Source organism: Syngnathus leptorhynchus, chromosome 10, assembly GCF_054491065.1.
Source record: "Syngnathus leptorhynchus isolate UIUO chromosome 10, UIUO_Slep, whole genome shotgun sequence".
NCBI lineage: Eukaryota > Metazoa > Chordata > Actinopteri > Syngnathiformes > Syngnathidae > Syngnathus > Syngnathus leptorhynchus.
Window position 1 is genome coordinate 10,858,733 of NC_141204.1, and position 23,655 is coordinate 10,882,387.

General features: G+C 44.9%; 2 protein-coding genes across 3 annotated transcripts; one reads left to right on the forward strand and one right to left on the reverse strand.

Moving 5' to 3' along the window:
• Positions 1-5,170: 5,170 nt before the first annotated feature.
• pgbd5 (piggyBac transposable element derived 5) lies at positions 5,171-12,399 on the reverse strand. The gene is made up of 7 exons (XM_085921466.1): positions 11,808-12,399; positions 9,401-9,831; positions 8,148-8,282; positions 7,583-7,763; positions 7,323-7,520; positions 7,126-7,231; positions 5,171-7,037 (listed from the first exon to the last, which is right to left on the reverse strand). Exons 1-7 carry the CDS (start codon positions 12,205-12,207, stop codon positions 6,842-6,844), a joined length of 1,647 nt encoding a protein of 548 aa, XP_085777592.1. The 5' UTR covers positions 12,208-12,399; the 3' UTR covers positions 5,171-6,841.
• A 289-nt stretch (positions 12,400-12,688) lies between these two features.
• Positions 12,689-17,906, forward strand: cog2 (component of oligomeric golgi complex 2). Of its 2 annotated transcripts, XM_085921454.1 has the most exons (19): positions 12,689-13,047; positions 13,156-13,197; positions 13,347-13,508; positions 13,619-13,684; positions 13,757-13,837; positions 13,917-14,020; positions 14,087-14,195; positions 14,273-14,452; positions 14,540-14,664; positions 14,849-14,975; positions 15,052-15,191; positions 15,546-15,607; positions 15,727-15,878; positions 15,947-16,132; positions 16,355-16,427; positions 16,536-16,678; positions 16,772-16,911; positions 17,309-17,501; positions 17,616-17,906. In XM_085921454.1, exons 2-19 carry the CDS (start codon positions 13,192-13,194, stop codon positions 17,712-17,714), a joined length of 2,148 nt encoding a protein of 715 aa, XP_085777580.1. In that variant the 5' UTR covers positions 12,689-13,047; positions 13,156-13,191; the 3' UTR covers positions 17,715-17,906. The 2 variants fall into 2 exon arrangements, with proteins under 2 accessions (XP_085777580.1, XP_085777579.1); XM_085921453.1 differs by having other exon boundaries at positions 12,690-13,197.
• Positions 17,907-23,655: the final 5,749 nt, after the last annotated feature.

The window sequence follows — 23,655 nt, forward strand, 5'->3', positions numbered from 1 at the left end:
TCAATCTAGCTTTACTTTTACGTCTGCAGAAAACGATTGCTGAAAATTCAATCTTGTAAATAACACAATTATTTCAAATGTTAAAAGAATCGGACTTGTCTGTGAATTTTAAAGTCACAGCAAAGCATCAGAATAAATGCTAGTATTGATTCCAATGTTAAAATAATCACAATTCCCAGAGCAGGATTTTGATATTTGGAATTTTGATTGACTGTTTTCTAGTTAATAGAGCGTATTGATTCAAATGTGTATTGTCTTCAACTTTCATAATGAATCTGACTTTTGTTTTTTACTAGACTAAATCCAGCCAAGCAAATTGTGCCTTAAGTTGGACTGATGTGAACTGCTTAGTTCCAAAAGTCACCTGTTGACAAAGTTGGTTGGGTCAAAGGGCAAACCCATTAAGGCTCATTAAGAGCGGCATACTCGGCAATGACTTCCTCAGACACACAAAAGCAAGACACTTCACTCGGGCCGTTTTTTCTTACTTGACTTCTTGAAAAAAAAAAAAAAGACGACGGTATCAAATATTATACATGTCGAAAGAGTGTCACAGTACAAACACTCCATTGCTGGCTGTTGACTTCCACACGTTCGCCCTCGCCAAACAGTTGTGAAGAAATATCTTTATGGTTTTCAAGATTGGAACAAGATAAAGCTAATGCCCTCGTAATTCATTTGTTTGGTGCACTTCGGCTCACATTTTGTGCTCTCTTTACAATGAAACACAAGCCATGATGTTGGATACAAAGATATCTATCCCAAACATGGCCATCTTTTTCCACAAAATTTCAGTTGAAGTCCAAATTGTTTGACTTCTGAGGCCGATTTTTCTTTCCACCCAGACAGTTTTGGTTAAACCTCTATTTGTTTGACTTTTGAGGGCAATCAAATTGGTTCACCTCCAAATTATTTTGACTTGAGTGGAGCTCACACTACATTAGCTGCTCGTCACGGTAATAGCCGTGTTTAAGGAATTAATTAGTTTCCCGTGACATGTCTCCCAGGAGCAAGTTGAAGTCTTGCAATAACAAAGGAGGAACAATCATGTCATTGTTGTCTTTTTCCTTCTTACTTGTTGTTTGCTTTGGAAGACAAACAAGATTCCGGATTTTAGGTTCCCTGCGAGACCTCGCAGTGTCGAAACCCTCTGAGGTCCATAATTTGATTCGATGCAGTTAAAAGCATCTCATTCCAGACGGCCTTCACCCCCCCCCCCCCCTTTCTGCTATTATTGTTATTAGGGATTGTTCGCAATGGTTTACCGCTGAGACATGGCTGGGAAACGTGGGGAGAAGTGGAAGGCCTGCAAATGGACAGCGCTTGCTGTATTTCATCAGCAGGAATGTAGAGAGCGCTTATCAAAGGAAGCACTCGGAGTTCAACCTGCGTCTTTTTACAATCAACCTGAAGCGCATCTGGTCGCTGGCCAGATGCGAAGACGCTCCAGTCGTGTCGGGTCTCTCCACTCCCTGCGAACGCGCGTCAGAACATGCCATTGACGAAGATTAGACCGTTCACGTGTGTGTGTGTCTGTGTGTTCTGTGTGTGTCGGCCTGTGAAAAGTCAAATATTTGCGGTGCTTAAAGCTTCCCCAAGCGGTCGAGCGGAGGGCACGTGGCCAAGTCGAGCGGCTGCGCACAACAAAGCTTGTGGCCTCCGACTTTATTTATTGCTAGCACGCAAGGAGCAAAATCAAGCCTGGAATATTGATGTTGAAGTTCTAGCACCAGACGCTTGACAGGAAAGCACCACTTCTTCTCTCTCGTGTGGCCGAATGAGCTTGTGCAGGCCCCCGAGGCCTTGACAGAACACCTTGAATACGCTGACGGTTCGCCGCTGATCGGAGGAGGCATCGGTAAAACGACGATGGCGCGGCATGCATGCACACGCACACCGCCAGACATGCGTGCTCTTGTCTGGCTCGTGGAGGATCATAAAATCATCTTCCTGCTCCTCCTTGTCTGTCCTCTTGCCACTTATGATGTGCATCACACGCGAGCCGACAAGCCCCGCCTTCAACTTCCGTCCATTCTGGGTTCTTGGACTCGGACGCTCTTTGTCTTCACTTTTTAGACTGACACAAGTTGACAAATAGACCCGACTAGCCAAGTTAGAAAATTAGCATCTCACTACCCATACGAGTTGTGTTTCCAGTCCTGCTCCTTCTCTCCACCAATCGGCTCTGTCCAGCCACTCGTCTTGTTCCGGCGTCCCTCGTCGTTTCATCACTTTGCTCACTGCTGTCGTATTGTTGTTGCGTGTGCGCAAATCCAGTTGTTCAGTTTAGTTGGCAGTTTTGTTTTGTTTCTGAAAATACATTTTTGTGTATTGCACGTTTGTGCCACCAACATCACGCAAAAGCCCTTCATTAACTCTGACACACTGTTTCCATGTTGTTGTCTGACTTGCATGCCAAACATGTCCCACCAGTGTGTGGAAATGCCTCACTAGTGAGGATCACGAATGTCCTAGTACATGGACCTGGATCTTGTCTAAATGTAATCTGTATGTGTGTGTTTTGTGCAAATATTCCACCCCCTCAAAAGCCGCCCCTTCCTTCCGATGACATAAAACATTATTCTATTATATGACGATGTCATGGTTGAATTCCCCCGATGTCTGCTCCCTTCACACCTACTCACTTGCTCCACATATGGCGCACACACACACACACACACACACACACACACACACACACACAAGTGAGTGAATGGGGGGGGGGCGATGATGACCGCCCCCAGCCCTCTACACACCCTTTCACTTCCACCCTATGGCTTCTTCTTTGGCAGCTGCATGCAATTGCAAGTGGGGCGCTCATTCCACCCCCGTGTCCCTCTAACATCATCATGCTAATAGGCTAACCGCTACGCTTCTGAGCCCCTCGTGGGGATGTGACCTGAGTGGGAGACAAGACGCTCCATCTGCAGGCCATACGTGCATGCACGCAACACGTACACCTCTGCCAAATTGTTGCTAAATATCATTTGTCTTTTTATTGGGTTTATTCCGATTGTAAAAGTCAACCGGAATGGCTTCAAATCCAAAGAACTTGTACGGTCTCGGCATCACCTGGCTTGAAACGTGCGGCCCACGGTTTCAAGCCCTCCTCCGGGTAATAGTGAGGCCTAACGAGCATTCTTGTTGGTGTCAAAGGTCCGAGCAAGCCTTATCTTGGCAGTAAAACAAAAAAATCTTATCGAAAGTCATATTTCATGTCAAAAGTGGCGTCCGACATTTTGAAAACAATCGCGCAGCGGCCACGTGCGGCCTTGTCGCAAGAGGGAGGGTAAACACGCAGGCGTCCTTTGCGGTTACTCATTGAAAGGCATCAACAATTGGTTGCTTTCTTTTGCTGGAAAAAACACACACATTTTTCTTCTTTGTATTTTTGTACTTGTAATCCCACCCAATAAAAAAACAAAACGTATTTATTAAGCAACAAAATTGCTCTCCATAAAATTTGACTTTTAGTATGGCCATAATTACAGATTTAAACTGCCCATGAGTCGTATTATTGTCTGTCTTCATGTTTTGCTGCACCTTTTGTGTTCAAATCATCTTTAGCTTACCTCCACATTGATGCTAATCATGAGCCCGTCGCAGAGCATTGGCATCCAACAAATATGGTTACCTCTCTCCAATAGGCAGGTGTGCTCTCCCCGCCACTGGCCTTGCACTAACCTCGCCGTGTACTCGTACGTCGCTTTGGGTGGAGAGCCCCAGACATGCTGGAGACGACGGTTGTAAAGTTGGGAAAGTCTCATGAAAACACCGGCGCGCTTTTCATTCAACTCCATGACTAATCTTTTATGATATCGTTCGAAAAAGAACAAAAAGGAAGAGTAACGCCCCGTTTTTTTGCAGCCAGCCATGAAAGGTGATTTGGCAGGATTAATCTTTGAAAGAAGAGACTTCTGTCATGACTAATGTCTTCCCCATCGCCTTTTTTTAATGTATGCTACATAAACAGAAGTATTGGGACACTCACACAGTAGTCATTCTTGACCTTGACAGTTAAATATTGTGAAATTAAAAAAAAATACAAACTTAAAAATATATACAATAGAACTGCTTAAATGTGTGCTGGATGAAACACAAATATTAAACCTCTAACACGACACAGTTTACTCATTTGTCATCCAAGCCTTCCCACCTACGCCCAATTTTGAGTCTTCCTTGAGCCTCAGATTCTTGTTTGTGTGGGTGTGCAAACTCCACACAGGAAAGGGCTCGGCCACTGGGCCACTGTGCTGCCGATCATATTTGGGAGTTATGTCGGCATTAATATCGCACATGCAAAAGCTAAATGAGCTCCATGTTCAAATTGAAACCAAGAGGCCTTCATGAAACCTTTACTTGCTCTGCAGGTAATGCTTTCAGTTTTGTGATGACACAAGTTGACCTCTGAAAGATCAAATCAAAGTCAAATGAAAGCAAAACTATTATTACGATTTAAATCATCTCACAAAACAAACTGACATAGAATTTACTTTTTTTTAAAGTGCTTGATTAAAACCTAAAATGTGCAAGCGCGTCCTGTAATGCAGGTTGTGATGTGCTGCCCTCTGCTGTTCATATAGTGCATTACGATTCTAAAATGTACGGCTCAAAAATTAGAAGTAGGTGGGAAACTACTGATTGGACTTTAACTAACCAAGCATTCAATTCCAAAACTGAAACTCGTGTATTGTACAGATACGCAAAACACATTATTTGATTTGTTAAACTTTGGGTGATATTATTATCGGCGGGTCACGTGATTTTTTTTAACTGACGCAAATAGCATTTATTATATATATATATTATATACATAGCAAATATATATATATATATATATATATATATATATATATATATATATATATATATATATATATATATATATATATATATATATATATATATATATATATAATATATAAATATCAGTAACTGACACGCTCCCTTAAAAATGTATGATTGCACAAGATGCAACAATGTACCACTTTTGTCTAAACAAACTTCAACATGGCACAAACCAGCGCATAGATGTAAAATCCAAATCTTTAAATATGCAAACTTGCCAATGCGTTAATATTTGTGTTAGCATCAAGCTAGCAAACGTTTCTCAGTTATTTGATTGAATATCTTGATATTCACTTTTAAAAAAGTATGCATTTTAATTTTGTTTAAATGACAGTGACACAAAGGCTTCGTACAACTTATCACACACATTTTTGAAATTTATTTGGTCCAGTTATTGTACACGTTTCAACCCGGTGTCAACAATACATGCACACACACACGCACACACACGCACACACATTCGTACGTGTGTCCGGCTCATCAGTTGCATGGGGGGGAAACTTTTTTTTTTATTTTTTTGCCTCCTCTACGTGGCTGCTAAGCTGACCTAACATTGAAGTCTACTTGATACCGATTAGCACCTGCTTATGAGATAACAAAGTCCAACAAATGTTAGTTTGCCATGAGTGCCGGTTAGCTCGCTCTCAATTCCTCATCGAAGCTGATGATTGCACATTTCTCTCTACTCACTCAGTGGACATGAAAATGAAGCACTGCACAGATAAAACGCGCACACATATTGCACATCACGAGGACATCATCTCATATCGCACGACTTTAGAGCCAATCAAAATAGAGAGGCCTTCTCACATTACACATTTCAGGCCAGTCAAGCTTCGGCAACTCCAGACACGTTGTTATATTATTGTTTGTTTAATTGCAACTTTTTGCATGTGGCCTGTGTTTAATATTGAAGTGAAGGTTACTAAAAGTCAGTGCGTAATATTTCATTTTGTACTAGTTCTCTCACACACACACACACAAGTGACGACGACGTTGCTTTGGATTAGTAATCAACAAAATGACAATCTTGGGTCTGCGTGATTTGTAAACAAAATAGAAACACACAATGTACAGTGCCGACTTGATTACAGCAAATTGATTGACTTAAGTTCATACATCGATATGTACACAAGCTTTCATTGTCATCCGGAACATCCACTTCATTGGTTCACTTTCACTTTTAGTATTTAAAGGGGCACATATTGTGGGAAATATCATTTCTTTAATTTTATATGAACAATCAGGTCTTCCGACCCACCTCGTATGAATTTAAACAACCACTAAATTTGTGAACATGTGTCCAAGTAACCCCTTCTGCGCTTCTTCCAGCCCATTACATGATGGTATATGCTGGGTGAAGATCCTGAGCCACTTTCAAGCAACAACATCCCCCCTCCCCCCCAAGTATTCAACGCTCTAGTCGTTATGTAAAAGCCAAAAAGTAAGGAGAGCTGCAATGAGTTTTGTCGGATGTACAAATTTGAACTCTTCATCCTGGAGGTGTGATGACAAAATTTGTTACTCTGGAAATTGTTTTAAATTACGACCCAAAAAAATGCATAACGTGTCTTTTTTTTTAATGATTATTTTATTCCCTGTCCACTGGGCAAAATAGTGTTTGTTGCCTAGCAACACCTTCATTTTGAGTAAGATTGTTGAATGCTACAATAGGGGGACATTGTTGCCATTGTTGGTTTTGAATAACACGTTACACATTTTCTCCGGCATTTCAGAGTCAGAAATGAGAAAGTACTGTCTTGTAACACTCACGTGATCTCATGTTATGACATGTTATCTTCACACTTAGCGACTCTCCCTATCCCGTGACGGCTCTTACTGTAGAAGTGATGTTCCGTATTATTTACGGTACGACCCAAATGGACCCGAGGACAAGTTGGCACTGCTTAAGTATTGTGGTGGTGGAAGTGGGGTGTCAATGTGAATGTGATGGTGGGTGTCAGGTGAAGGGCACCCCCTGGCGGCGGCCTCCTCACGGCGTGGGCGAGTCATCGTCCACGTCCAGCAGCTCCTTGACCAGTCTCTCTCCAAACTGCGCGCGGCTGTAGCGCTTGGCGGCGTAGGCGTCGGACATCTTGTAGAGCACGTAGGCGTTGTTGATGGCGATGCTGATGCTCAGCCAGAACACCTGCTGCCACGTCTTGTTGGGCTTGTGGAAGATAAAATATCTGGCGGCACACAGGGGCACACGTGATACGCGCTCGTTAGACGCTTCATTAGGGACGTGTTGAAATTTTTGCACTCAGGGACACATACTTGCTGAACTTGTCGTCGTATTTGCAGATATAGCTGAGGTGCGCGGCGAAGGCCTCCACCGCCAGGGGACACGCCACCTCGCCGCTTTTTCGCTTGATGATCAAACCTGACGCAAACACACTTGTTGAGATGAAAACTTTCGCTGACTGTTTATATGGTGACCGGATCCATCTCGAAAATGGATCCAAGTCGCCTACCTTGCTTGGTGGGCGAGTAGGCGTTGGTGAGGAACCTGAAGTGGCCCTTGTTGTACCAGCTGATGAGCGACATGCTGCCTTGCATCATCACCCGCCAGTGTCCGCGCTGCGCCGGCGTGGAGCCGCACACCAGCATGTTCTGCGGCAGGCCTGTGCAGTCACTCTTGCGTGTGCTCAGCAGGCCACAGCAGTAAATGTCTGCACAGGAACACAAGCACCATGACGACGTGCATCGAATGCCGTCGTGCGATCGGACGGACCTTGCTTGCTGAACTCGGTGAAGAGTCCGAGGCTGGTGATGGACGGCCCCGTGAAGACGATGGTGTTCTTGCCAGAGATGTTCTGGCACAGCTGCTTGGCCACCAGACTGTGCAGCTGAAGTTTGTTCTTGAGGGCGGCCAGCCCGTCCGAACCTTGACCCTCTTTCAGATGAACCGAGATCTGCGCACACAAAAGAGGAGGGACGTCCATCTTGTTGATGACAAGCGCTGCATTAGGATGATTAGCCAACATGTAGCCTGCCTGTGGCTATCCTGCTAAGTGGCCTGCGTGCGTGTGCGAGTATGCGTGCGTGTGATGGCTAATGGAATCTGATCGATTGGCTCCATTAACTCGTCTTACTCCTCTCCGTCTCGTCGTCAGCACAAGTCAGAGCAGACGCATCGGTTGAGTGGTAATCATCAGAAATAATTGGAATGTGTTTGCTGAATGGGCGGGATCAGGTTTGCAACACAATGGCGTCATTTCTTTCATTTCTTTTTTTAAAAATAAAGCTGCACAGTGCTTCTACTTAGATTTTAATCAGTGATGGCTCCATCCACGCACCTGACAAATGAATCCGGTGGAGGTGCACTGTCGAACCCAAAGACTGAACTTCCTCTTCTTCCTCTTCCGTTGCTCGCGTTCAGTACAGGTGCTGATGAAAACCGGGTCCTCGTCTATTAAGGGTTCGTGAAGAACCTGCCAAGCAAAAAAAAAAAATCCCACTTGAACAAGCAAGCAAATAGTGGATATAAGTCTGCACACCCCGTTCTGTTATTATTCATTTGGACGGTTGCTCAATTTTCTTATGTTGTATAATTTCTCTCGTGGTTGTCCAAGTAATCCGTTGGGGACCATTTGCTTGTTTTGTTTTGTTTTGTTTTTCCGCCTAAAAGTGCTCGCAATAGAGGATTTCTGCTCAGCCCTTACTTAAACTGCTGCATCCAAAAGATGGCTTGTCTAAACATGGAACGTTACATAATTCCTCCTTGCCCTGCATGTTTGTCCTGACAGTGGTGCGACTGTTTCCATGGCAACCAGTCAGGTCAGCCTCTTTGTTGGGTCGTGACAAAAAATGCCGTTTCTGGTTTGCTGACCAATGTTCATCCTTACAGCTATTGCTAAAATTGCTCAACACGCTAACGCTTTAGAGACAAATAATGTTTCATGTGCATGTGATTTGTCCTTGCTGTGGCTTTGACTGCTCTTCCTCCTCCTCCTCATTTAACATTTCCCTGTCAAATACTGAGCTGGATGGCAAATGACATTCGCTAGCCACTCGATTAGGAACAGCTTCTTAAGCTAATTAGATCCATCATGACGTTAGAAACAATGCTCGTTGTGCTACAGTGCACCGCTGCAATCTGGAACCACACCAATAATAAACCTTATGTTCAATCAATAACTCTCTGGCAACGTCAATCAAATCAGCAAGCAATATTTAATCATCAAGGCAAAACTTTAAACTCGAGCTTTTTGGGTCACATTGAGTGAAATGGATTTTGGACAGCCATGACACCCGCTGGCATTGACGTCTTACAGATAAAGTATGCTGGCCTAGATACACAATTCTTCGCGTGACACACACACACACACACAGACTACCCTCAGATTGTCATTCCTTGCGGGGGTCTCACTTGGCTCGACCTCAATCATGAGCATTTTTTTTTGTGTTATCGCGCCAAACGTGAAGTGCAAAGTGCAATTTGATTTTCCCAGCTCTCGTGGAGGAATGAGTGAAGTGGGAAATGAACGTTTTCTTTTTTTATTTAAAGAAGTCTAACTGACTGGAATGGATATTGCTGGTGTGGACTCACCTGGGTCTGCGAAGGCTTGAAGGTGCAGCTGAAAGCTTGCTGCAGCGAGTCCAAGAAGGGCTGAATCTTGTACAGGCCCTGGTTGCTCCCCTGCGACGGCCTGAATGCCACGATGTGGAAGTACTTGAGGATCTTCTCGAAACGCGCCTGGCTCATCTTGAGCGCGATGCTGCGGTTGCTAAAGAAGCCCGAGCTCCAGATGCTCAGCACCGACTCGCAGTGGTGCACACTGGTGGACGTGACGAAGCCCAGGAAGGCCTTCATCTCCTGGGCCGTGACGGGACGCCAGCCCTCGTCGGAGCCAAAGCGCTCCTGGAACTTTTTGGCGTACATGTTGGTCTGCGTCACCATGTTTTGGATGCAGTTGTCTGGGACGAAGAGTTGGAAGAAGTCCAGAGCGCTCGCCGTTGCCGGCATCTTCTGAGCGGGACCTGGAATGAGTTGCACAACATTGGAGAGGCGTAACACTATCATCTCTCCTTCAGTGGCTAATAAATTAGAGCGAGCTTGCCGAGTCCCATTTAATACATGCGAGGAAGCAGCACGGCGGGTACAAAATAAGACGTGGGCCGATGAGCAGCCGTCGTCCACTCAGCCCACGGCTTCTGATGCTTCTTCTACATTTGAATTCCATTAGACTTGCAAGCTACAAGAAGGAGGATAGGGCCAAAAGGAATGGTTGCTCGGGATGTGACTCACTTACTCACTGCCGTATTTTTTTTCCTCCTGGCAGGCAGGAGCGAATCAAAAGCAGCAGGAGCGGAGGAAGATAATGAAATTATTCTAGCAAATATGCATTTTGTTCCCTGTGGACGGATGGAGCAATTGGACTATCTGGCTCTGGATCAACTCAAACAAAATAGTTCCATCTGTGTGATCATTTTCTAATTTCCCACAATCTTTAAAACAGCAACATACATTTAAACGTTGCATAACACACAGACGACAGTCAAAACACAGCAGACCCAGCCCATCCCTGATCTCTTGAGAGCAAATCAGTGTTTTAAATCCCTTCCAACATCACCATAAGCGGTTACATCATTTCATAATCTTGGCCCTCCTCCATCACCCTCGCACGACCCCGAAATGAAGATAAGAGAAACTTGACCTGGAGTCAATCTTAAAAAAAAAAAAACACGTAGTCGAAAACCTGGAATGCTTTCAAACTGCTGTTTCCAAGCCAAGTGGAGACCAGATGGAATTTTAAAGCCAGGCTGAAATGATTTCTGGCTTTTTGACGGCCGCTGATGATTTATGTACACGGCGCGGAGCCCCCTGTGGCGGTGGGCTGTCACATCAATGTCAGTCAGCTGACAAAAAAGCAGGAAGCGGACTTCTAACTGGTAGGAGAAATGGCCATCTGAGAATCAGTAAGCACACACCTTGTGCATTTCAAGTTTCGGGAGGATGGACGAATATGTTGGCCGCACCCACGGCGGTTGTGCAAATTCAGAACAATGCTGTGCAAACACCACCAAACAAACAGGTGCAGGATGTAAAGCATCCGGGAAAACTTTGAATATTGAGCCAGCCATTCTCATCCCAGGTGACTTGAAGTCAACTGCAGACAATAAATTTGTAGTAGTGCTGTAGTGACCCACCCCAGCTCCGCCACTGCAGTCTGTACTATTCCGACGGTTGCCTAACAACAGCTGCTTTACTGTCATAAAGTGGACACAATTAGAAGATTGAATTTTTAATTTGTCGGAAAAAAAAAAACACCATTTGTAGAAATTTCAAGTACTGCAGCCCCACAGAATGACAGTGTGGTCCAAATCAATTTACAACCTGGGCAGGAATGAAGGAATGCTCTGCACACCAAAACCGACTCGCCCTCCAGTGCGTCTAAAGAAGATCTACGTTTCTTCACACTGCCAGCAACGGCGCAATGTGTCCACAAGTCGTCATTTACAACAATTGGGCCTGCTTCAGTGCAGAACTTCACTCCCCGACTGATCCTCTGACACTGCACTACAACTAATTAAATAATGGTGTATCCTTTTTTGATTAGAATGGGGCACACCTATTAAAAATGTCCCGTCACATCATCAATATGCAGTAGTTCCACATCAGATGTCCAAATATTAGAAACTGCCACATGTCCCCTTTTTCAATCATCAGTGACTCAATAACAAAATTATATTGCTTAACTGCCGGGCATTTTTAATGCAGGGCTGTCTCTCTCTCTTCATATTGTGACCACTGACAGCAATTAATGATGCTGTGTCACCCCCCCCCCCCCCCCCCCCCCAACACACACACACACACACACACACACACACACACACACACACACACACACACACACACACACACACACACACACACACGTACGATAAAATGAGCTACAATTGCCATCGATGTGCTGTCATAAAACGTGAGCGCGACCTTCCTCATCCCGCCTCACCGTAAGAGCCTTTAAACGGCGGCACGGTGACATCTTGCAGGGTCTCCGTCCAGCCTTGCTCCTCGGCTTGGCTCCGGGACAGAGTACCGGGCGGACCGGGGCTGCCTGCCCCTGCTCCCCCGCCGTGTGAGCTCTCTCTGTCGGGCCGTCTTTGGTGATGGTGGTGGTGGTAGTGGTGGGGATGATGATGATGATAATGGTGGTGCTGCTGCTGCTTGTCCTCCTCGCCCGCCTCTGCGATGTAGTTGTCCGAGTCCGAGTCTCCTGACGTGCTGTAGAACGGGTTGTCGCTGCTGTCGTCCCCAGACTCGCCGAACACGTCGTCGGATATCTGCAGGCTTTCGTAGCGGGAGCGGGCCGCCTCCAGGAGGGACAGCGCCTTCCGGCCGCACTCCGCCATCTCTCGCCCTCTGCGGCGATGGTGGCGCTTGTCTTGCTGCTGATGCTCGGATCAGCCGCTCTCTCCCTCCCTCCTCGCCCTCCGACGCGGAAGTCGTCACGATCTCGCAGAAAAGCACAGGCACCACCTTCTTTCCTTCGGGAATGGCTTGTGAGCACCTGTTTTTGGGATCCGGGGTTGATCCGCCTAAGGATTATGGAACGTTTACGCCTCCTGCTGGACACAAACTAATGGTGCGATAATCCCAACAGGGATAATGTGAAAAACTACTCGAGACTTGGACTCAAATTCTCTAGAAACAACCCCAAGATGAAATTTCATGAACAAACTAAAGAAACAGACATGACAAACACCCGTTTCAATGTCACACATCAAGATTACATTTAATTCTATTGAACTAACTTCTCCCCTCCCAAAACATGAGTTCTCCTACTACCTAGTGTTCCCTGAACGCGTCATTTACAACCAAGTATCCCCAGGGGAGTTGGAATGGCTTCTCTTGCCGCAGTTTCCGACAATGTTGCAGCCCTTTAAGATTTATTCCCTCGTATAACACCACGTACAAAAGAGGCTGAAATACGAGATTTACGATCACTTATTTATTCGGCACATGTGTATTTCTTACAGGATGCAGTAACCTTACATGGTTACATCTGGTCTGCAATTATTGCTGTATTGATAATTGTGGAAAATTTGCGGTCTTTTATGTTATTGAAGATTTTCTTTATATCCAAATTTGTAATCCAGACATTCCCTCTTAGTTTTACGATGCCAATGCAGTAACACGCTGCAGTCCTCCGCCCTCTAGACAGCGCTGTGGTCATCAAGAATTCTTCGTTGGTAATGTGCCATGTTTGCGGAAGTAACTGCAAACACTAGCAGTTGTCATCTTTTTCTTGTTTTTTATGTTGTTTCTGCTTTGTTTATTTCATTATGAATTTACCAAAGGGCCCTGAATCTCTGTGCTTCGACAAGGACGTTTTTATGAAGGTAAGGTTCGTCTTCATGAACGTAATCGATCGCCCGTTTTAGCTTGTCACCCGACTACACTGATAGCCGATGCAAAAAGTATGTAAGGGCTTCTTTCTGTAGTAACTGTGCCATTCCTTGAGGATTTACAGTTGTTAGTGTGTCTCTAGGATGACTTTGACGTGGATCACTTCGTGGCCGAGTGTCGGAAGCAGGTGCAGCTTGAGGAGATGAGGGTGGACTTGGAGCTCTACTACAAGCTACTCAAAACAGCCATGGTGGAGCTTATCAACAAAGATTATGCTGACTTTGTCAACCTCTCCACCAATTTGGTGAGCGCTTGTTTTGCCTTTGTGCTATTTGATTTGTTTACGGGTTACGCCTCCCGGAGAGCTGTTTCCAGGTAGGGTAACGGCCACAAACATGTGTCATCTTGTCTCAGGTGGGGATGGACAAAGCCCTCAATCAGCTCTCCGTGCCACTTGGACAGCTACGGGAGGAAGTCATGGTCTGTATTTAAGTTTAATATGTATTTAATATACTCCTGTTGGAATGAGCGCTGATGATCATATGTGTGCAGAGCCTTCGGTCGTGCGTCAGCGAGGTGATACAAGCTATAGATTTGCAACTGTTCAAACAAGAAGACCTGCAGAAGAAGAAGGTTGGGGCCTTACATTGTTATTTTCTTGGAACGACGCAGTTCTTTTTTGTGTGTCTTTTAATTCCATTGTGTCTGTCAGGTTTGTGTCCTGAGGTTGATTCAAGTGGTGCGCTCAGTGGAGAAGATTGAAAAAATCCTCAACTCACAGAACCCCAAAGAGTCCAACTCACTGGAAAGCAACAGGTGTCACATATTTTTCGCTAGCACTTGTCCTCATCAGCGTCATATGTCATGTCATGCCGTGTCCAGCCCCTTGTTAGCAGGTCAGATCTTGGAGAGGATCGCCACCGAGTTCAACCAGCTCCAGTTCCACGCTGTGCAGAGCAAAGGCATGCCTCTGCTGGACAAAGTCAGACCGGTGAGTTTTCATCGAGCTCGTCCACAAGCAACTCGGTCGCCGGCATCCTCCGTAATCGTTTGCGTGGGCCCCTCCAGCGCATTGCGGGCATTACGTCCATGTTGCAGCAGTCCCTGGAGGGTCTTCTCATTGAGGGTCTGCAGACGTCCAACATGGACATGGTGCGCCACTGCCTCAGGACGTACGCCACCATCGACAAGACGCGAGACGCTGAGGCGCTGGTGGGACAAGTGCTGGTCAAACCTTTCATGGATCAGGTAAAGGTGCCAAAACCTGGGCATCGAGGCCACTCTCTCCTCAAAGTGTCTGTGTGAGAAGTCTTTCCTTCCTCCTCCTGCCGGTAGGTGATTGTGGAGGAGGTGGTCAAGTCCAGTCCCGACGGTCTTCAGGCGATGTTCTCTAGGCTGCTGGAGTTTGTTCCTCATCACTGCAGACTCCTGAGAGAGGTGACTGGAGGAGCCGTATCCAGGTTAGTAAACAAAAATAAATAAGTCCTTGACTCATAATTGGGAAAATAACCAATCATTGCCTTTAAGATAAACATGCACAAGCCAAACTATTCTAAGCGTGCTTCAAGGCAAAGTATTTGGAGTCGGACCTGATAAAAAAATCTGCTTGAGTAAGCTCTACATGGATGTTCCTTCTCTGGACAGCGACAAAGCCGACATCGTTCCCGGCTACGACTTCCCAGTCAACTCAGTGTGGCCCGAGATGGTGAAAGGGATCGAGGAGAGGCTATCTTACCTCTTCAACCCTGGAAACCCCGACATTTTCTACCAGGTACGACAGACAAAAAAGGACGCCACTTCACACTCACCTCCTCCCTCCTTATCATCTGGTCGCTCTTCATTTGTAGCGTTACAGTGCCAGCGCTGAGTTTGTTCGTCGGTTCGAGCGCCAGTGCAGTTCGCAGGCCAGCGTGAGGCGACTGCGAGCGCATCCGTCCTACGTCACCTTCCACAATAAATGGAACCTGCCCGTCTACTTCCAGCTGAGGTGAAAGCTTGTGTGCGCTTTTCATGTTGGAACAAAGTCACTTTGCCATCTCGCCGAGGATTCAAATTTGTTCCCTATCCCAGTCAAATAAACTCATAAAATGTATTATAATTTCAAAATCAAGTTTTACTAATTATCTAGCTTCCATTTTTTTATGTTTAAATAAGTAAATATGTTTGTTATTCTCAGGTAATGTTTATGAATAATACTTTTTGTTTTGTTATTTTAATGTCATTACAAACAACTGAGCAGAAATTCAATTATCAGATTGCATTAATATTTTTACTAGGATGCATGTGTGCTGTGCTGTGTAACAGTGACTCACTTCTTTGAAACATCTGAATGCTTTTCTAGGTACCGAGAAATAGCGGGAAACCTGGAGAACGCCATTGGTGACGGGTTAGAGGTGGCGCCAGGTGTGTGTTTGGATTCCAACTTTCTTTTTTTTGAGGGGGGGGGTCCAATTTTGTCACAATGTCCATTGAATTAATGAAGTCCATAAATAGCCTTTGTAAAAATCTTGGCTTCCCACTAGCTGGCAGCGCGTACCACCTTCAGGCGTCAGCGTCGCTGTGGTCTTGCCTGATGCGGTGCTGGGCTGACAAAGTCTACCTGCCGCCATTGGCTCATCGCTTCTGGAAGCTGACGCTGCAGCTTTACTCGCGATATGGCACCTTCCTGAATGAGGTCAGCTTTCGGGGATAAACCACCGATGGTCATTTCAGGACTTGTTGACGGATTGGCTCGGCGAACAGGTGCTGACCGAGGCCGCTCCGCCCGAGGTGAGCAAAGAGCCCAGCAGGCCCCTCCCCAGTTCGGCGTCGTCCACCTCCAGCAGGACGTCTGTGGAAGAGACAGGCAGCGAGAGCGGCAGTCCCGCCTCGCTGTCCACCAAACAGCTGGTCCGCATTGCAGCTGACGTCCAAAAACTACAAGAGCGAGTAAGCGCAATGATCATATTTACTACTTCACCCTCATCCCACTTTGAAACTCTGTCCAAAGATAGATTGAAACACTATCCTTAGTTTGAAACCCTAACTCTAGTTTCAAGCCCTACTTTGAATCCGTAACCCTAGTTTAATTCAGTCAGATTGGAAAGTAGAGTTTTTCAGCCTCGGCAGGTGTAAATCTGAAGGGTTTAAATTCGTCTCCTTTTTTTGTAGTTACCAGAAGTGTCAGAAATGGTCAGACAGCGATTAGAAGACATCGGCTTCACAAACTTTGTCATTGTGGAAGGTGAGTGACAATCCTTTTAATGTCACTGCCTCCTTTTGCTTTTCTGTCGGTAGTGGAACGTGTCAATCGGTGAGCGATCTGAAAACAGCGGTATTGTGTTTTCCCCAGAGGCATTAGCGGATTCTAATGCGTGCCTGTCTAGCAGCATCCCGGCCCTCAGCACCCGCATGACCCAACACCTGAGCGAGCGTAGCTGCCGCTTCCTCAAGAGCGCATCTGAGGTGCCCCGACTCTACCGCAGGACTAACAAGGTTGGTCACCGGAGTGCCCGAATTGTCACCGCCGTCGCAGCCTAACGCGACGTTGAGTACGCTTCTTCTTTTTCTTCTGTCTTGTGCCGATAGGAGGTGCCCGTGCGAGCGTCTGCGTACATGGACAATGCCTTGAAGCCGTTACATCAGCTGCTGAGCGACTCAACGGGCCTGGTGGACGCGGCCACGGTGCGCCGGTGGCTGACAGTCACGCTTTCTGAATGCACGCAGAGGTGAGCGCACGCAGAATCAAGTTTTGATCGTGGAGGAAAAATCAATGTCCTTTTTGTTTTGTTTTTTCTTCGAAATAATTACATACATGCATTTCAAAATATAGTTAGTACTTAAAAAATGTGTGAAAATAAATTCATTCATGAAAATATAAAAGGTTTCAAAATTTGTACAAAGAAAATTATTAAGTAACAAATTACATTGTAAAACCTTCTAATATTGTTTAAAATAAACAAATACATTAAAAAATGAGGCAAACTTTGAAAAGGTGTTTAATACATTTCAAAGTAAAATGCTAATTGTAAAACTAAATACAAAGTGTTCAAATAAATGTGTCATTTGGGGTCATTCAAGACAATGGTAATGATTTGAGGACATGGACGCGTGTGTGTGCACCAGGTACTACGAGACCATTTCTGAGGTTCTGAGCTCCGTGAGAAAGATGGAGGAGAGTCTGAAGCGACTGAAGCAAGCCAGGAAAGGAGCTGCCGCCGCTACCAGTGCCAGCCCGGCCGGAACAAACGGCGGCCCATCAGACGACACCAAGATCCGACTTCAGCTGGCTCTGGATGTGGAGTACTTGCGGGAACAGGTGAGGGGCTGGGATGGAGATTCGTTTTTCTCCCACGTCTTCTCTTCTCCCTATCACGCTGAAGAACGTGCAACCCAAACGATCGTTCTATTTTTGTTGTGTGCTCCACCTCAGATCGAGCAGATGGGTGTGGACCCTGCCGATGTGGCCATGTTGGCCAGCCTGATGGAGCTGGTCAAGGAGGCCCGAGAGCTTGGCAAACACAACGCGTGAGATGACGCAAAGAAGGGCAAACTTTGGGCAGGCCGCAAAGCCGTGCCAATCATGTGGCGAATTGGGACCGGAAGGGATGAGCGCCATCACTTGTGCTTGTGCGGTGCTCGATGCAAACGGACCGACTACTCTTATTGTGTGTTATGGAATGGAATATTTCAGCTGCATAGTAAAAATCAATTTGGGAGTCGATCGCTGAATGTTTTCTTAATGATTGTTTCCAAGCCCTCAAGAAACAAAAGAAGGGAAGAATACTTCAACAATGGAAACAGTGGGGAATGGAACAAAAGCATTTCAAACACCAAGCCTACTTATAAACCCTAACTTTTGTTTGAAACCTGAATTTGAAACCCTAACTGGTTCAAAACCCTACTTTGATACCGTAACCCTACTTTGAAACCTACGTAGCTCAGTTGAGAACTATTCCTCATTTACAATGTCAGCTTCTCAACTGAAATTATTCATTGGTTTTCTGTAGCACTTCATTGAAACGAGACAATAAATGTTTAAAAAATTCCGTACAATTAGAACTACACTTTTTGTCCACTAGATAGCAGCAAGTAGCTCACATATAAGATTGCGATAGTTATACATTTTTCGAATAAAGCCATAATACCGTGCAATAATGTATTCGAAATGTCACTTACACAAACGAGATTACACGTTATAGTGTGGATAAATGTATTGATGAAAAAGTAAGTGACTTTTGTAAGGGATGACTTAAAGTTCCAATTCATACTCCAGCCAAATGATGGCGAAAAATGACGCCATTCACCTTTAAAAAAAAAAGAAAAAAGTTGAGTCTGCCTTCCGTCAGCTACATCCACCTAGCGAATAGACGCCAATTTTGCAAACACTTGGCCGAAATCTACATTTAGCCCAAAATGTCACCGCCTTTGCCGCTGCGGGCCTTCGTGAACAAACGTTTGGTCACCTCTGCAGAGGAATATATAGATAATATATAGAATAGTCGCAAAATACGAGGAAGAGGCATCCAGCTCGCAGGAGATCATACACCTCCCAGGGATGCTCCCGGGTTTTGCGTCACAGGTCAGTTTATTTTTTTAGTATCGCCAAATAAAGGTTTCACTGTGATTTATATTTACTATTATCTACTAACTAATTTCAATCTCTAGCCATTTTTGGAACTCGTATAAATTAAAGATAAATGTGCTTTTAGCAGTTTGCAAACATATTTTTTAAGGTTGTGTGAAACATATAATCATATCAATATAATATAGATATTATATTGATTATATTATATTGGAGTGCTTGTGTGGATTGGTGTGTGTGTGTGGGGGGGTTCTGCGAAGTGTTGTAAAACAGGACCAGACAGGGAGTACGGGATGGTACGGGACGAGGGGAGTACCGGTGGATAACACCTCAAGGTCGGTGAGGAACGAGAACAAAGAACACCACGTCCAGCTGGTTGGGCTTCGAGAGGAAAAAAACAACGCCCTGACCAGAGTGAGTGTGTGGGGTGGTGGCTGCTCTGAGTACAACATGAAGGCCCTGCAGCGCATAGTGACCACTGCGAGTAAAATCATCGGGGCTCCACTCCCCTCCCTGAAGGAAGTTTACGCCTCCCGTCTCAAGCGGCTGCGATTGTGTGTGATGAGAGTCACCCCGCTCATTCTTTGTTTGTACTTCTGCCCTCTAGGAAGAGATACAGATGCCTGCGCTCCCGCACCACCAGACTCAGTGACAGCTTCGTGCTCCAAGCTGTCCGGATCCTGAATTCCCTCCCCCCTCCACCCTCTGCTACATGACGTCCTGTTCTTTTGCGCTATGATCTGGCTGTCTGCTATTAGCGCGCTTGCTCCATTTTGCTGCTCTTATTTGTCTATTTATTTATTTATTGTTTATTATTTGGGTTATTTGCTTATTACTTATTTGTTGCTCTTGTCTGTTCGTTTTTACTCTTTGTGCTGTTTGATGTGAGTGTTGTGTACTGTCTAGTCACCGTGGGACGGTGGGAAACGTAATTTCGATCTCTTTGTGTGCCTGGCATGTGAAGAAATTGACAATAAAGCGGACTTTGACTTTGACACCTCGACGGGGAGGAGATGGCCATCGACCAATCATCACACAATATTTTGCATGCTTTAATATTCATATTGTGTTTCTTTAAAACTGGGCAACCCGGAAGAATGTGTCGTCTTTTGGTGGTCACAAAAACGCACGAGTTTTAGTGTGAGGGACCCGGGACCCAGGCCTGTATTAGTGCGCTTTGTTAGGAATAAACATTTGGTAAATTTGGTCTGATTGATCTACTGGTCTTCTCTTTGACAGAACGAACTCGCAAAATTGTTAGGTGCGCCAGTGTGTGGATTGGGACATAGAAACTTGTGTTAAGTGTTGATCGCAATTTGGAGTCAGATCAATAGCTAAAAATCCATATCCTAACAAAATGTAGAAGTATGCAAACTGCAAGGATGCAAGCTGGAATCAATGGTCTTAGTTTATAACAACAGTGTGAAAGGTAAAAAAAGGACATGTGCACGGATTATATAATTGAAGCAAATCACACAAGGGGAAGAAAGTGTAGCAAACCTAATTTTATTTCAAGGACAGTGCTATATATCCTATACAAAATATGTACTTTATTTTTCAGACTTCTTTCAGAGTAGAAGGAAAGGAGGAAAATATGGAAAATTCCATCAAGCCCCATATTTTGCCATTTTACGTCCGTCCATGTCAGCTGTCCGTGTGAAGATGATCATGTGCCGCTAGTTTAGTGAGCATAATCCCAATATAAGCAGCTAGCCTATTTATTGGCATCCCCCCCACAACCTGAACCACGCATACCCGATCTCTTTTTTCAGATGCATGAATACGGATTTTTATTGTTCTTTTTCAGCCGAAGGGCACGCAAACCACAAACACGCAGCGTATGGATCTATGTGTGACCACGTGTAAGTCTGCCTATTTTATTTTATATTTTTTTATTCAGTGTTTTACCAAGTAAGCCAATTGAGAACATTTTCTGATTTACAATGGTGATCTGGAGGCAAGGTGTGTGAAGTGTCTTGCCCAAGGACACACGACTGTGACTGTGACAGAACCGCCAAGCCTCCGGTTACTAAACAAACCCACTCTACTGCCTGAGCCACAGCCGGCACACACCTTGCAGTGTGATACGGTCTGTTGCCGAGAACTGCCGCTGTGCGTCCGTCGCGCGCCTGAAGGCAGGAAAATGCGTGTGTTGTGATAGCTGCGTGGGAAGTTGAACGCTGACCTCTGGTTCTGCGGGGATGTCGCCTCACAGCAGGTGACCGCATGACACCGCAGAACCGACAGGCACTCTAGCGCACAGCAAGGGCGCACATGAAAGAATTGTGAAAATAGGCCCCGCTGAACCAAAAGCAATTACTACTGCGTTATGTAAATCAGCGTTCTCAGGCTCCCGCTGTAGACAAAAACACTTCCGTGGGGACTGTGAGGGTCCCAGATTGGGGATTTAAAAAAAAGAGGTGATTTAGGGTTATGGTTAGTCAGTGCACAATTAAAATGAATAATGCTTTGTTTTATAAAAGACGTGTGATGAATTTTGTTTTTTTTAAGTCATTACTCTGGAATATTTTTTTAAGACATTATCTTCATCTTTGTTTTTTGTTTTTGTCAGTGGTCAAATTCTCTACTGAACTGACGAAGTGAAACTGAATTTTTTTGGGGGTCAAAGTGTCCGGAATGAGTGGAGCAGGCTGACCAAATGCAGCTTGGACCAGCATTTTTTAAGGGAAGGGAGGTGGGTGGACAGAGACACAGAACGGAGCAGGCAGAGGCTTTCGTACAACGGGCAGGGGCAGAAGGTCCATTCAGACCAGGGACCGATACATAAAAACACGTACTGACTGTGAGCCTACCAATGAGACCGGGGAAATGCACAACGGGAGCAGAAACCGACAGGGAGTAACAGTTGACACCGACAGTAAACACATAACACAAAAGTGGAGCCACAGACAGACAAAGACACATACAAGCTAAACCACTCAGGAAATTGCATTTGAGGCTCAGGACCTCATTTTAGACCCTAATGCACTTTCAAGGAGCATGAACACACAAATGCACGCTTGTGTATTGCACGGTCAGCTGATTTGCCTGCTTCACTTCTTCCCATACATGTGACAGGTCACATGTTGGACACTGACCCGACAGCTTCGATACCATCGGTCGAATTTGCAACTGGGGTGCAAACACGCACCCCGGTCTCCTTGATTACTTTGCTTTAGCATCATCATGGCCGACAGCTGCTCATATGAGAAAAATAAAGAGTAGGTAAAGGACTGATTGGGATGTTTTCGCAAGACTGCGTACTCTTTGCGAGTTATCTCCATTTTTATTGCCTGTTAATCATATGTCCTGAATGTCCTTGACGTTATTGCCGCCTCGTATCCACCATTTCATAAGAAAGTATGATAGGAATGAAAAATAAGGTGACGCCTTTTCTCCGCTGATCTGACGCCGATGGTAGGCGAGGTGTGAAGCCAGGCTTACGTCAATGGAGTTTTAGCTGCACACACATTTCGACTTCTATTTCCTGTGCATTCTCAGAAAGTAGAAGTAATCATCACCAAAAAGAAGTAAAGTAGAAGTAATCATCAACACTATCTATGCAGTTTTCAACCTTTTCCCACAAGAACTTGGGTGGGACTGCACATCACATTCCAACATTGAGAAAAGCAGAAAAAAGTGCAAATGCGGTCAGAAATTTCAATCGGCAATGGTCCAACGGTCATACTGCCATTTCAACATTTATTTCCTGTGCATTTCTCAAAAAGTAGAAGTAATCATCAACACTATCTATGCACTTTTCAACCTTTTCCCACGAGAACTTGGGTGGGACTGAACATCACATTCCTACATTGAGAAAAGCAAAAAAAGTTTCAAGCACGGTCAGAAATGTCAATTTTTAATAGATTTTTTAAACATTTTTATTGAAATGAAAAGAAAATGAAAAAATACAGACAAAAAAAGTTTCAAGCACGGTCAGAAATGTCAATTTTTAATAGATTTTTAAACATTTTCATTGAAATGAAAAGAAAATGAAAAAATACAGACAAAATCATTTTTATTAAGTAAAACATTTAAATAAAATTGAATAAGGAGCCATTTAAAAATATTGGCTAGAAATCATAACAGGAAGTGGTGTCCGTTCCGTCGTTTCCTGTTTTTCAAATTGTGCACGTGTCTAAAAAGCGCATTTCATATCTTTTTTTATTTTAAGAGGACAAGTGTTCCACAAATGGATACAAGGTCCCCTCAAGTCACTCCTGAAGTAGCAAAGGTCAATCTCAGGACATTTTCTTCCTGACACTGCATTGAGAGAAATCCATTCTAAGTGGGACATTTCTTGCAGCGTGACAGGGAATGCGTACTGGCTCGTGACCATCCACAAAGTTGCGCGCCATTGGGAATCTGACAGGAAAGACAAAGAACGGCTCCCACTTTCTCGGACCTCCCTTGAGTTGGAGTCGTCTTTTTGTTTACTTAATCCCTTACCATTCTTAATCTCAGGCGGAATTCACTTAGCTGCCATTTAGAGGTTTAGGAGGCCATCTACTGAAATTCCTCCTCTTAAATCTCACTATGTGGTCAGAGAGGCGCTTGTTGGTTGATGGCTTGAAATCCGGTGCTGATTGCTTGTTTTAGTGCAAATGCAATCATGAGACTTTTCGGTTTCCTCAAGTCTAGAAGAGCAGAAACTGTCACTGCTATTTTTACTTTTTCCATGAGGAATTAAAGAAAACCACAGAGTGAGAACAATATTTTGGAAAGTTTTGTGCCACCACAGTCTTCCAGCCCCCGCCGCCAGTCTCTCGTCACAGACGGTGTCTTGTCCAAAAAAAAACACAGCCTGGCTTTTTATAGCGTCGGTTGTGGATGTCTGCAAACGACCGCCACTGCTTTATGAGCAAACGGTGGAGGCGGACACTCTTCC